Below are 15,243 nucleotides of genomic sequence, written 5' to 3'. Positions count from 1 at the left end.
CAGGTGGTCTTCTCTTCCATCCTCCCAGTGGATGGCCATGGAACAAGGAGGTGGAATAAGATTCTGCAGGTGAACAACTGGCTACGTCGATGGTGCCGTCAGCAACGATTTGGATTTCTGGATCACGGAGTGAACTACTTATACGATGGACTACTTGCTAGAGATGGGGTGCACCTTACGAAGACTGGAAAGCATGTATTTGGAAGTCGCCTTGCTACACTTGTAAGGAGAGCTTTAAACTAGAACAACATGGGAAGGGAAGCAAAAGACCAGAAAAAGCCATACACCTGACAAATGCTATTGAGAACTCTGCTAATAGAAGTGGAAAGGAAGAACAAAGACGAAAGAATCTAATTAATAAAAATATTGGAGAAAGAGAAACCAATCACAAACTAAAATGTTTCTATACTAATGCACAAAGCATGGGCAACAAACAAGGAGAATTGGAACTACTAACACAGGAAAAGAAATATGATGTCATTGGAATCACTGAAACTTGGTGGGACGATACACATGATTGGAATACAAGACTAGAAGGATACAACTTATTTGCAAGAAACAGACTTGATAAACGAGGAGGGGGTGTTGCATTGTATGTTAGAAACGCGTATATCTGCACAGAGATTGAAGCTTCAGAGACTGGGAGTTCTGTGGAAACTGTTTGGATAAGAATACAAGGACAGAACAATGGAAAGGACACCATTGTAGGCATTTACTACAGGCCGCCTGTGCAAGCTGAAGATATGGATAAACTCTTTATGCATCAAATGGCCAAGTTCTCCAAAAAATATGACATAGTTGTCATGGGAGATTTCAACTATCCAGACATTTGTTGGGAATCTCTCTCAGGCAAAACTAACAGGTCAAGGAAATTCTTATCCTCTCTTGCTGACAACTTTATCTTCCAAAAGGTAGGGGAGAAAACAAGGGGAACTGCTACCTTGGATCTAATCCTTATAAACAGGGAGGAAATGGTTGAGGAGGTAAAAGTGGCTGGAACCCTAGGAGGTAGCGACCATGCTATTTTAGAATTTTGGATAACTAGAGGCGGAAGACCTGTGAAGACTCAGACGTCAAGGTTAGATTTCAGAAAGGCAGATTTTAAGGGATTCAGAAAGATAATTGGAGGGATCCAATGGCTGGATATCCTTAAAGACAAAAATGTCCAGGAAGGATGGGAAATCTTGAAAAATGAAATTCTCAAAGCACAGTTGTTAACAATTCCGAAAAGAGGGAAGAATAGGAAGCATTTAAGGAAACCAGGATGGGTGAACACAGAACTTAAGCACATGCTAAAAAGGAAGAAAAAAATGTTTATAAAATGGAAAGAGGGAGGCATATCTAAAGAAGAATATAATCCTGTCTGCAGAATCTGCAGGGCACAAATCAGATTAGCTAAAGCTGAAAATGAATTGAGGCTTGCAAGAGATGTCAAAAGCAATAATAAAGGATTTTGGGGATATGTCAAAAGTAAAAGAAAAGTCAAAGATGCTATAGGATTTTTACAGGATGAAAATGATGAAATGGTAAGACAGGATGTTGAGAAGGCTGAACTTTTAAATTCCTATTTTGCATCTGTTTTCTCTCAGAAAGGAAATGTAACATCAACTGTTATTCACTGTCCTATTAAGGGAATAGAAGAATCCAGGATATCTATAAACAGAAAGATAGTGAGGAAACACTTAGCTAACCTAAATGAATTCAAGTCTCCAGGTCCAGATGAATTACACCCCAGAGTACTGAAGGAGATAGCAGAAGAAATTTCTGAACCACTCTCCATAATCTTTGAAAATTCTTGGAGAACAGGAGAAGTGCCAGAAGACTGGAGAAGAGCAAATGTTGTTCCTATCTTCAAAAAGGGGAAGAAGGTGGACCCAGGCAACTATAGGCCGGTGAGTCTGACTTCTATACCAGGAAAGATCTTTGAACAAATTATTAAACAACATGCAAGTCAATACCTGGATAAGAATGAAGTGATCAAACAGAGTCAGCATGGGTTTGTAACTAATAAGTCATGTCAGACTAACTTAATTTCCTTCTATGACGGTATCACTGATTGGGTGGATCAAGGAAATGCTGTAGATATAGTATATCTTGACTTCAGCAAAGCATTTGACAAAGTCTCTCATACAATCCTTATTGAAAAAATGACTAAGTATGGAATGGACAAGGCAACTGTTAGGTGGATTCATAGCTGGCTTAGTGATCGGACCAAAAGAGTGGTCGTAAATGGCTGCACATCCAGTTGGAAGAATGTCTCAAGTGGGGTACCACAGGGCTCTGTCCTGGGCCCTGTATTGTTCAACATCTTTATCAACGATTTAGATGAAGGAATTGAGGGTAAACTGATTAAATTTGCTGATGACACAAAGCTAGGAGGGATAGCTAATACTAGAGAAGAGAGAGAGAGGATTCAGAAAGATTTAAATAAACTGGAGAAGTGGGCAGTAACTAACAGAATGGTTTTTAACAGGGAGAAATGCAAAGTACTACATCTGGGCAATAAAAATGAAAAAAGCATATATAGAATGGGAGGAATAGGGCTAAGTGACAGCACATGTGAAAAAGACTTGGGTATACTAATAGATCACAGACTGAATATGAGTCAACAGTGTGATGCAGCAGCAAAAAAGGCAAATGCAGTTCTAGGATGTATTAACAGAAGCATACAGTCTAGATCACGTGAAGTCATTATTTCCCTCTACTCCTCTTTGGTCAGACCTCATCTGGAATATTGTGTCCAGTTTTGGGCACCACATTTTAAAAAAGACATCAACAAACTGGAGCAAGTTCAGAAAAGAGCGACCAGAATGGTGACCGGTCTGCAAACCCTGTCTTATGAGGAAAGGTTGCAGGATTTGGGAATGTTTAGTTTGCAAAAGAGAAGACTGAGAGGAGACTTAATTGCTGTCTACAAATATCTAAAGGGCTGTCACATTGTAGAAGGATCAACTTTATTCTCATTTGCACAAGGAAAGACTAGAAGCAATGGGATGAAACTGAATGGGAGGAGACACAGATTAGATATTAGAAAAAACTTTTTGACAGTTAGAGTGATCAATGAGTGGAACAGGCTGCCACGAGAAGTGGTGAGTTCTCCTTCAATGGAAGTCTTCAAACAGAGGCTGGACAGACATCTGACTGGGATGATTTAGCGAATCCTGCTTTGAGCAGGGGGTTGGACCAGATGGCCCAGGAGGTCCCTTCCAACTCTACGATTCTATGATTCTATGATTCTACGTCGGGGTTTGGAAGGGAAGTAGTGACGTTTTGGAATGCAGACTTTGATGGAATGGTCTGCGGGTGTCGTGTGTGTTTGGAGAGCCCCTGATGTACCTAAAGTATTGAAACTCCCCACAAGTGACCCCATTTTGGAAACTAGACCCCCCATGGAACTTATCTAGATGTGTGGTGAGCACTTTGAACCCCCAAGTGCTTCACAGAAGTTTAAAACGCCCGGGCGTGAAAATAAAAAAATCATTTTTTTCCACAAAAATGATATTTTTGCCACCAATTTTTTATTTTCCTAAGGGTAACAGGAGAAATTGGACCCCAAAAGTTGTTTTGCAATTTGTCCTGAGTAGGCTGATACCCCATATGTGGGGGTAAAACACTGTTTGGGCGCATGGCAGAGTTTGGAATGAGCACCATTTGACTTTTTCAACGCAGAATTGGCCGGAATTGAGATCAGACGCCATGTTGCATTTGGAGAGCACCTGATGTGCCCAAACAGTGGAAACCCCTAATTCTAACTCCAACCCTAACCCCAACACACCCCTAACCCTAGCCCTAACCCTAGCCCTAACCCTAGCCCTTGCCCTAATGGGAAAATGGAAATAAATACATTTTCTTTTAATTTTATTATTTTTCCCTAACTAAGGGGTGATAACGGGGGGTTTGATTAACTATTTATGGCGGTTTTTATTTTTGGCAGCTGTCACACGCTAAAAGACACTTTTTATTATAAAAATAGTTTTTGCATCACCACATATTGAGAGCTATAATTTTTCCGTATTTTGACCCATCGAGTCATGTGAGGTCTTATTTTTTGCGGGACGAGTTGTCGTTTTTATTGGTACCATTTTCGGGCACATGACATTTTTTGATCGCTTTTTATTTTGTTTTTTGGGACGCAGAATATACAAAAACCAGCGTTTCATGAATTTCTTTTGGGTGGTGTGTTTACGCCGTTCCGGGTGCGGTAAAATTGATAAAGCGGTTTTATTCTTCGGGTCACTACGGTAACAGCGATACCTCATTTAGGTCTTTTTTATGTTTTGGCGCTTTTATGCTATGAAAACAATTTTATATAAAAAATAATTATTTTTGCATCGCTTTGTTCTGCGAGCTATAACCTTTTTATTTTTTCGCTGATGATGCTGTATGGCAGCTCGTTTTTTGCAGGACAAGATGACGTTTTCAGCGGTACCATGGATATTTATATGCGTCTTTTTGATCGCGCGTTATTGCACTTTTTGTTCAGCGGTATGATAATAAATCATTATTTTTTGCTTCGTTTTTTAATTTTTTAAGGGGTTCATTTAAGGGGTTAACTATTGGGACATTTTTATAGGGCGGGTCGTTACGGACCCGGCAATACCAAATATGTGTACTTTTATTGTTTTGGGGTTTTTTTATTTCCAAAAAATGAATTTATTGGGGAATATTTTTTTTTTTTTTTTTTAATTTATTTAGCGATTTTTTTAAAATTATTTTTACACTTTTTTTCTTTTTTTTTACTTTATTACAATGTCTCAGGGGGGACATAACTGTCCTGTGACAGATCGCTGATCTGTCACATCACAGATCACTGTGACAGATCAGCGATCTGTCACAGGCAGTCCAGAAGGCTTCCTCATGCCTGCGCTTTGCAGGCACTGAGGAAGTCAGCTCCCTGCAGGCCCCCGGAGGTCCCCGCCGCAATATTCGATCCGGGGACCTGCAGGGAAAGAGCCCCCCGCAGCAGTGCTGCACATTGCGCTGCCGTGGGGGGCTCAGGGAAGCACGGAGGGAGCCCCCTCCCTGCCGATGCTTCCCTTTAACCCCCGGTACACCGCGATCGTGTTTGATCGCGGTGTGCAAGGGGTTAACGTGTCGGGGGCGGTCCGTGACCACCCCTGTCACATTGTGCCGGGTGTCAGCTGTGATAATCAGCTGACACCCGGCCGCGATCAGCGGCGCTCACCACGTGGGTGCCGCTGATCGCTGTGACGGAATATTCTGTCCATGGTAATTAGGTCCAGGGTCACATGGACAGAATATTACGTCCATTGTAGGTAAGGGGTTAAGGAAACCTGAGAACAGGTTTTTGCTAGCTAATCTGAGTGCAGCACGATGTAGTTGAAGGAACCCTGATTTCAGCAATATGACACTTACTGACCTGCTAGGTGTAGTTTTTATGAAATCACTGTTTTATCAGCATGAGATTATCACAAGGAGACTACTAGGCTTGTTGACAGTTAGTCCAACCCCATCCACACCATTGCTTGTCAGCTTTCTGCCTATGCGCAGTATACACAAAAATCTGCCAATCAGTGGTGTGGGCGGGATTACACAGAGCTCAGCATTTAGAGAACTGCTAGATCTGCAGTGAAAAAAAAGTTGTTGTTTTTTTAAATCAAAACTACAGCAAGCATCCCAGAAAGTAGCACATCAATGAAATAAGGGTCTAATTTTCCCACTTCATTATGGAGTCAGGACTTTATTGTGGCTGATATATATGCAATTGGCATTACAAAAATGCAATTCACTCTGCAATTTGAGCTTATATGGGAGTTTCTGTGTTCGAGAACAGAGGCTGCCCCGCTTCTCATACAGAATTGTATCTCATGCTATGGTTAATGTTCTTGCTATTCACAGACTCTACTTATCGTGTCTTTTACATGTTTGTAACTTTGATATTTATGTGTCTGAGTGCTATTACAGTGCCGATTTTAATTATGTATTTAGGTTTTGTGTTTATATGGTTAGCCGCATATTTTTGTGCTTTTCTATCCCAACAGTTTTTCCTCTGTGAATTGAAGGCTTACCAGGGATTGTATTACCTTTCAACGGATGATTTTAAGTCACTATAGATGTTAGAAGGTTTGGAAATGGTAGGAATGCCATTTGTATGTCATGCCATGACAAAATGCTAGTGTGGTTCAAAACTCGTCACGTGTTGAATTTTTTTCCACCTCACTCAATGGCTCTGTGTAATAACTTAATGGACCGATCGACAATAAAATGTAGATTTTGCTGGAGATGAGCGGATCGGTCAGAATTCAAGTTCCCCTATTTGCACAGATTTTAATGAGAAATTCGACTGCAGAAATGTTATTCTCCCGGAATTAAATGTCCTTATTATATTCTGGAGCCTCTACAGACCCCAAAGTGCCCATGCCCATATTCCAATCATACAGACCCCACAGTATAATTAAAGTAAGATGTAAAAAATAATCTATACTTATACTCACCTGTCAGGTCCCTCCACTCCTCACTGTCACTTGTCCAGTGTTTGCCCATCTTCTGATCATCGCTATGAACGTTAAATCCCTGGACCTCCTCGCACAAGCCCGAGATGGTCTTGTGACACCGCACACAAGGTCATGACATTACTGCATGCACAGAACCATCCCATGCCTCATCAGAGCCAGAAGTGTTGGCTTAGCATGATGAGAAGAAGATGTGATGATGACTGGATGGGTGAAAGTGAAGAGCGGAGACCGGATGGGTGAAAGTGAAGAGCGGAGACCGGATGGGTGAAAGTAAAGAGCGGAGACTGGATGGGTGAAAGTGAAGAGTAGAGAACAGATGGGTGAAAGTGAAGACCGGATGGGTAAAGTGAACAGCGGAGACCAAATAGGTGAAAGTGAAGAACAAAGATTGGATGGGTGAAAGTGTAGAGCGGAGACCGGATGGATGAAAGTAAAGAGTGGATGGGTAAAGTGGGTAAAGAGTGGAGACCGGATGGGTGAAAGTGAAGAGCGGAGTGGTAGGAGAGGTTATCATAAGGATTATTTTTTTTGAACCATTCGATGGCCCTTTATGGTTCAGCAAAGTGTTGGCCAGCTGAAGCTGCGAGGAAACAAATTAGAAAAAAAAATGACATTTTGGCGAATGTGGATTTTTGTAATATTCAAGTAAAATTCAATTTCATTTGAATATATTTTGCTCATGTCTAGATTTTACGGTTGTGCAGGATTGTTGAGTGATGACTTGAGCATTATCATGTACAAACAATTCAAAGATTGTTTTTTTTTGTGTGGTCTTCCCAGGATGTAATTAAACAATTCCTGAAATACCTCATCACTTTTAGACCTCATTCAGATCAATGATTTTTCTAGTGCACAAAATGGACGATTTTCATCAGTGTTTTTCATCCAAGTGTCTCTTCAGTCTTTGGTCAGTTTTTCCGATCAGTGTTTCATCAGTGATTTTCTAAAATGAAAATAGACTTGAACAGTGTCGGACTGGGGTGCCAAGCACCCACCAGTAACCAACTCCACGGCCCCACTTTTCAGCTACATGCAAATTTGACATTATCGTCAATAACTTTATATAACAACTAGCTGAAAAGCCCGGTGTTGCCCGGGCATAGTAACTAACTGTGGTTAGTTATAACAAATTATAAATGATTATCCTCCATCCCATAGTCCCTTGCCCATATACCCATTATACATATCCTCCATCCCATAGTCCCTTGCCCATATACCCATTATACATATCCTCCATCCCATAGTCCACTGCCCATATACCCATCATACATCTTCCATCCCATAGTCCAGTGCCCATATACCCATCACACATCCTCCATCCCATAGTCCAGTGCCCATATACCCATCACACATCCACTATCCCATAGTCCAGTGCCCATATACCCATCACACATCCACTATCCCATAGTCCAGTGCCCATATACCCATCACACGTCCACTATCCCATAGTCCTGTGCCCAAATACCCATCATACATCCATCAAAATTAAAAAAACACACAAACAGTGCATTCAGACCTCAAATAATGCAAGGAAAACAAGTTCATAATCATTTAGAAACAACAATGCTAATGTTTTAAATCAGGAAGAGTTCAGAAATCAATATTTTGTGGAATAACCATGATTTTTAATCACATGTCCTGGCATGCTTGCCACCAGTCTTTCACACTGCTTTTGGGTGACCTTATGTCACTCCTGGTACAAAAATGTAAGCAGTTCTTGTTTGTTGATGGCTTGTGACTATCCATCTCCTCTTGATTACATTCCAGAGGTTTTCAGATCTGGAGAATGGGCTGCCCATGACAGGGTTATGATGTAGTGGTCTCTTAATTTTTGCCAGAGATGTATATTATATAATAGATTAGATATTTATTATATATGTCTATATTAGATATTTATTATACGGGGCTTTGTGTGTGGAGTGGGTCGGGCTATGTGGAGTGGGCGGTGCTTGACACACACACATGAACTCATTTTTATATATATATAGATGTACTGGGTAGATTGTTAAATTAATAAGATGATGCCTTTGTGCATATTGATTCATGTATATAATGTCAAGTACAGCTCATCTAAGAGGGGGTGACTCACTCTTGCACAGGGGCCCACCGGAGAATTCTCCTGTCTCCTGTCGGCCAGTCCAAGGCTGGAATTGAATGGGTAATATTGATGTGAAATCTTTGATCCAAAACGGACATGTCTCTGCAGTATGATTCTATGATTTTATAATGGACACGTCATCCTCAAAAAACCACAGACATCCATGAAAAATGCAGATAGAACATGTACATGAGAAACGGACGTTTTATTGAAGCCTAATAATTTTTTGTTCACTGCAGTATTTGGATGAATATAACACGGTGGATTGAGTATGCTAAAAAAAAATTTCAACCCATTACTTTTCTTTTACAGGGTAACACCAAGATTAATACCTTTAACTGGGCAACGATTAGAAAGCTGAGTTTCAAAAGAAAAAATTTCCTGATTAAACTTCATCCACATATTGATGTGAGTTAAGAAGAATGTTTGTCATTTTAGTTTCTTTAAAGGGATAGTCCCAGAATTGAAAGTTAAATTCTATCTACAAGATAAGGGCTTACTAACTCATTGTGAGGGAAAAGGATCTTCAAATATGGTTCATGTCATTGCTGGAGAAAACCAAGTGGAGCTCTGCTTTTCTTATGCTAATTACGTTTTTTGTCTAGTCCATGACATCTTTGACTAATGCCATCATCTGCACTTCCGGTCATGTGTAGTGTGTGTACACACCCGAAAAGGGTGTTCGGACATAAGCCCCGAGGGGACCAACGAACCAGTGCCAAAACGCAGTGTAAAAGCAAGTCAAGTTTGAACTCCACCTGCTCTTTCATCAGAGGTTCAGACTGATTGCTCCTTCTGTCCCTCATACTTTATCCTGCAGCTCAGTGAGGAAAATAAATTGGAAAAAATACAAATCATTTCATTCTGGTACAATAAAAATAGAAAGATTATATACTGCAAACATTTTCTTCATTAGCTTGTAGAGGATCAGATCACTTCTCTCTATGTTTGCATTTTCTTGTATCTTGTCTTTTATAGACCTTGTGCAAAGATACTTTAGAGTTCACTATGGTAAGTCGAGATGTCTGTAAAGCCTTTTGGAAGACTTGTGTGGAGTATCATGCCTTCTTCCGCCTATCTGAAGAACCCAAATGTAAGCCAAGACCGTTCCTCTGCAGCAAAGGCTCGAACTTCCGATACAGGTAAAAGACAATTAGTCTAGAGTTACTGGAAAATAATTTCCTTCTAGAATCATCATAATAAAACTTGAAATAAAGGAAAAAGTGAACATGTTGGCGGTCTGGTATAAATTGATGGTGGGTTTTCAAAGTAATATCCTTTACTAGGAGCAACATACCATAATCTGAGTAAATATTGTTTGTAAAAAAAAAAATTGCAAAGGCTCCATAAAGATCATTGTTGTACCACATAACTGTTTATGGACTCTATGCTTGAGAATTCTTAAAATATAATTCTCTGGTCCCTTAAGGGTTACAATTTGCAATTTACATATTAACAATCCACTACATTCTCAAGATTTTAGGGATTTTTACTTTTATTTACTGCTCCCTGCCGATGTTACTGGCCACTGCTGTGGTGACCAAACACATGCAGTGCACACAAGCTCTTTCTATAGAGCTTGTAAGTGCTGCTCTGAAGCTGGCTAAATCATTGGAGCGCACTATTAGCTCCTAATCTAGGCCAGATCCAGTCCTCTTATACAAAGTTGCCCGGAAGAGAGCACAGTTTGTCTGAACTATCAAAGTGGAGTACCCCCACCACCCAAGAGCAGGAAGCCAGGAGGCATGGGATCAGTGTACTCCAGAAGTCAAGATGGGACAACCCATTTTAAACATGAAACTAGTCAAGTGTCATGTGTGTAAATATCTATGTGTTGAATACTGAGCTAAACACCATGGCCTAGTCTCAAAATGTTTACACAACTCAGAGTTGTGCAAGAATTTTGTGACTTGCCGTTTTCACTACAGTTTCAGTCACATCTGCCAAAACTAGTGGAGCTTGGGAGGGACAGAGGCGCAACGACATCCGTTTGTCAAATTCATGCCCATCTGTGGCGTGAATTATGCCACAAATCTTACGTCAGTTCTTGAATGGAGTAAAATTTATGCCAAGGCATCTGATTTATTAAGAAGAATCTGTTTCACTACATGGCATGCGTTCTCTCATCAAGACCGGCGTGAATAATGCCCAGTCATTCTGAATTGGCCTCTATGTTTTCTTTTATTTCATCTTCAGTGGGAGAACCCAAAAGCAGTTGATTGATTCGTGGACTAAAGGAAAAGCAAAGAATCTTCCCTTTGAAAGGTAACGTGTTACATAACTAAGAGTCACATATCGGCTCACTGGTTAACTCACTTTACAACAGATGTGTCTATTGCAATTCCAGAAAACATTTACAAGCAAACATTCACGAAAGACAATGCAGATCTTCCCCCGACCTCCTGACCGAAGTGGCCAAACAGGTAACACATCCCTAAAATGTATGCAAATCTGCATCTACATCTATACTTCATCTTTAGACGCACTACCTCACCTATAGAATTAAGGAGCACTATGCCGAAAAAATAACAATATTTGGGAATCAATGAATTAATACTGACTATGTTTTCTGTCCATCCTCCAGCCCAATGACTTGCGCCTGCTATACACCAGTAGACCATGCTCTAGGAGCGTCAACAGCGTGGGCTGGGATCCACTTCTAGACAGGCATCGAAGAAACTCGGCCTTTGAAGTAATTTTTTCTTCAGAGGTGGAGCACTCAAAACCAGAGGTGCTGGAGCAAGCGTCTTTGCAGCCTTCAAAAAGCAGCTCTTCATTCCCTGGGTGCAGCTATGGTGACATAGTCAGTGGGTTGTCTCAAGAGCGTCCATACAGAAGACCATTGTCTTGTTATGAGGAAACTAATCATTTTTCTGGGAATCGTAAAAGTTCCTCTGAAGGCAGCATGAGGGAGACAGTTCCTGCATCACCAAGGACGTATATCGATATGGGTCCTACTGCGAGACACAAGTTATACAAAACCCCTCCAAGCATATACTGCTACACTGATGGTATATCGCCAATACCAGCTCAGGCAGCCGCAGTAGTTGAGGAAATTATAAGGCTTACTAGCCAATCTAAACTTTTTGCAGGACAACCAGCAGACAGAAGTCCAAGTGCCAGAAGATTAAAGGAATATCATCAACCAGTTTACCCTCGGACCAGTTGTAAAAGTAGTTCAGGTATGGGATTGCAGGTAGAAACACATATGACAAATGCAGAAGATGATCAAGAATCTTATCCCAAGAGATCTTGTAGTCATTCAGACATGAAATCTGAAGGTTTTCCCCATGCTTCAGAATTCAGACCTCTAGGGCCCTACCCAATACTTAGTAGAACATCTAGTGTTTCAAGGAACCCCCTACCTCATCAGCTTACTCCATTACCACTTCCACCACCACCATTACCACCCCGTCCTCCTCCTCCATCAAGCTCAAAGAAAGGTCCACAAGTCACAGAAAGATATGTATACAGTGGGACTGAATCGAGTGACTCAGAATCAGAGATTATAAATCCATATTATTATGCTGTATTTGGGAAAAATATTAGACATCCCATGGCGAGAGTCAGATTGTCCTCAGGCAGCCTTCAACTAGAAGAAGAGGAAGACCTCCCCTTTAATATCCATGCATTGGAAAGCAGGAAGCCCAAGCAAGAGTGGAAACACTTTCATACCTAAACTCTACATCCTCCTTTGACCATCATTTTTCACAGACATATATATATAAATAATCTATGTACAAAGTTGAGAAACTTGGTAAATACATTGCTTTACTCACATTTGCACACGTCAATATTACAGAGCTGCATTAGCAATTCTGCTGGTCTGGTCAGTTAACAACATTTCTAAATACACCACCAATGAGAAGGGCATCAAAGCATTGCTGAAGAAAGGCCATACTTACTAACACACATTTGCAAAGTTTTAACCAGAGATCTAAGGGAGAACATTTCTCCTTGCAGAGAGCGCTAAGCTGGTGTTAGGAGACTTATAGGCCATACAATACTTGTCTAGGAATTAAAATATGCAAAAGACGCTTTAAAAAGAAAAAATACCTGAGCTCTGGCATCACATATTGGAAGTAGTAATCCTAAAAATCAATATTGACCCTTTAATGAGTCTTACCACATGACATGGGCCTCATTCAGACAGCAGATTTTTGTATATGAGTGCTAGCCATGATTTTCACGGAGAGCACGTGTAACTATGATAATCTACGGAGCCATTCACATATCCGTGATATTTTGCGGATCATGTGGTCCGTGGAAAATCGATGGGGCAGGTCCAAAAGAGGGTTGGATCAAATTCAGCAATGCAAGTCTCTGGGTCTGTGAAAAAAAAATCAGACTGCACTCTGATATTATCTGAGTGTGGTCTGATTTTCTCGGATTGTCAAAATAAAGAAGGTGAAGGAAGTTTTTTGGAATGGAAAATGTGATCCAAAAGAAAATTGCTCCGCTTTTCTCGTATGTGAAAAATCGGACACCTGAATGAGGCCTAAGTATAAAACGTCAAACCAGAAACTCCATTTGCAAACACATGTTTCAGGGTGTTGCTGTTCTCCAGTGCAAAGCAGGAGATCTGAGTGGTCTGGGTGAGAGGCCTCTGATTAGGAGCCTAAGGGGAAACATTTCTCCTTTTGAAGAGCATCAAACAAATGTAAGGAGACTTATAGGCCATGTAATGTTCTACTGGGAATTTAAATATGCATGTAGCCTCTTCACAAGGAAAAGGACTTGATCTCTGGCACCATCTATTGGATGTAGCAATGCTAAAATTCAATATCTACCCTTGAATGAGCTTTGCTATGTGACTTGGAAGAAGAATCCAAACCAGAAAAAAGAACAAAACATTAGAAAAGCATTTGTAGAGAGCCTGGATCAGCAATGAATGCCAGGAGATTTCAACTCTGCAACTTGCAGAATTGTGAATGCAGCTCTGGACTATAATAAACACTAAGAATAAGCAATACCGTGGCATTAACCATGTTATTTTTGATGTACATCAATTCAATGTGTAAACCAAAAATGGGGTCCAAACATGGGCACATTTTAAAGGCGTGATGATATATCAAAGGAATCCAACCTCTAGAAACCCCAATGATGCTGAGAATGAAGGGGCGGAAGAGCCCTTATTATTACCCCTGCACAGAGGTTTCCAACATCAAGCTATGATGGGAAAGTCCGCTTGGATTGAGCCGGCGGCAGTTCCCTACACAGGTGGGTTGGCAGAAATGCCAGGAACACAGTTGTGGCCCCCGCTAGCTCAGGATCAGCGGAGTGATCTCAGGGTAGACCTCCACGGATCATAGTTACAGCATATCCTAGAAATACGAGATGAACATGACCCTGAAAAGTCTAATATGTTCAGAGTAGAAAATTATGTTTCTTAGAGAACTATATGTCCCTGAAAACTGATTGAATAGTTGATCTATGTAATTGCCACATGTAAATGGTAAATTCAGACAGGTCTTCTATGAAAAAAAAGGTTTTATTCTAGGCTAAAGTTTTGCCTTAACACTGTCAGTAAATAAAATGGTGTTTTGTATAACCACGGTTCCTACTTGAAGGGAAGGTGCCATAATAAAAAATGTTTTTGTGCAACAACTGAAAAAATGTTAAGTATTACGGTTTTAATTAGAAAAAAAATATCAAAAATGATTTTAAAAGGTTTGGTATTTCCACTTTTAAACACTAGGGGGAACAGCTGCTGAAATTTACCAAGAAAATCTAGTGTACAACTAGCTCATATTATGACTGCAGTAAATGTGGGCGAGGTCTGCTCACGTATGTGACAATTTTTCTCTCAGCCTTTTGCAAACGCCAAAAAGGGAAGAAGAAAAGATGAATCACAGTGAGGAGCCATTTTGTTGGTGACTGCAATGTGATATTGGCAAATATACAGTGTCACCGAGGACGGCCTGCATAGAAGTGGATGGAGCGGGGTCACGTATTATACCATTGCTCTCATATACGTGGACGGAGCAGGGTCACAAACATCAAAGGGAGCTGTAGTGTAATATGTGACCATGCTCTGACTACATCACTGCTTCCATAGCAGTTGTCGGAACGGGATCACACATAGTCACTGCTTTCTTAGAAATGTGTGGCCCTGCTCCGTCCACTTCTAAGGGAGCAGTGGGGTAATTCGTGACCACGCTCCATCCACTTGTGAGCAGTGGTGTAATGTGTGACCCCATTCCATCCACTTCTATGGGAGCAGTGTTTTAGTGTGCAACACAGCTCCTTCCACTTCTATGGGAACAGTGGTGTAATTTGTGACCCTGCTCTGTCTACTTCTATGGGAGTAGTAATGTAGTGGATGGAGTAGGGTCACACATTACACCACTGCTCCCACAGAAGTTGTGTGTGACCCTGCTGCGTCCACTACATTACTACTCCCATAGAAGTAGACAGAGCAGGTCACTCATTATTTGCCCCCACTCCCCTAAAAAAAAAAAAAAAAAAAAAAATGCGGGGGTCACAGAAGAGCATATCTCATAACTTTGCATCCATACAAAGTAATTTTCATCCCATTGAACCCACTAGGTTCCCTATATACTCCTCCGTATAGTATAATGAGTCCCACATAATGCTACACAGTATAATAACCCCTCAAATAAAGATAGAATAGATAAATAAAATAGCTAGGTAGATGTCCTGTAGATA

At 40.8% G+C, this 15,243-nt stretch overlaps 1 protein-coding gene across 1 annotated transcript in view; it reads left to right on the top strand.

The window, feature by feature from the left end:
* Window positions 1-14,190, top strand: part of FRMD7 (FERM domain containing 7) — a 49,915-nt gene extending 35,725 nt beyond the window's left edge. Inside the window, exons 8-12 of the mRNA XM_073543492.1 lie at window positions 8,887-8,982; window positions 9,553-9,716; window positions 10,771-10,839; window positions 10,922-10,997; window positions 11,159-14,190. Coding sequence (XP_073399593.1) covers window positions 8,887-8,982; window positions 9,553-9,716; window positions 10,771-10,839; window positions 10,922-10,997; window positions 11,159-12,253 — 1,500 coding nt within the window. The 3' untranslated portion in view covers window positions 12,254-14,190. The remainder of the gene's footprint in view (window positions 1-8,886; window positions 8,983-9,552; window positions 9,717-10,770; window positions 10,840-10,921; window positions 10,998-11,158) is intronic.
* Window positions 14,191-15,243: the final 1,053 nt, after the last annotated feature.

The sequence above is a fragment of the Dendrobates tinctorius genome, unplaced genomic scaffold (genome assembly GCF_039654945.1).
Source record: "Dendrobates tinctorius isolate UK_male_01 unplaced genomic scaffold, ASM3965494v1 ptg000133l, whole genome shotgun sequence".
Classification (NCBI taxonomy): Eukaryota; Metazoa; Chordata; class Amphibia; order Anura; family Dendrobatidae; genus Dendrobates; species Dendrobates tinctorius.
Note: the sequence above shows the minus strand (reverse complement) of the source record. Positions and strands in the feature narration are given on the sequence as shown.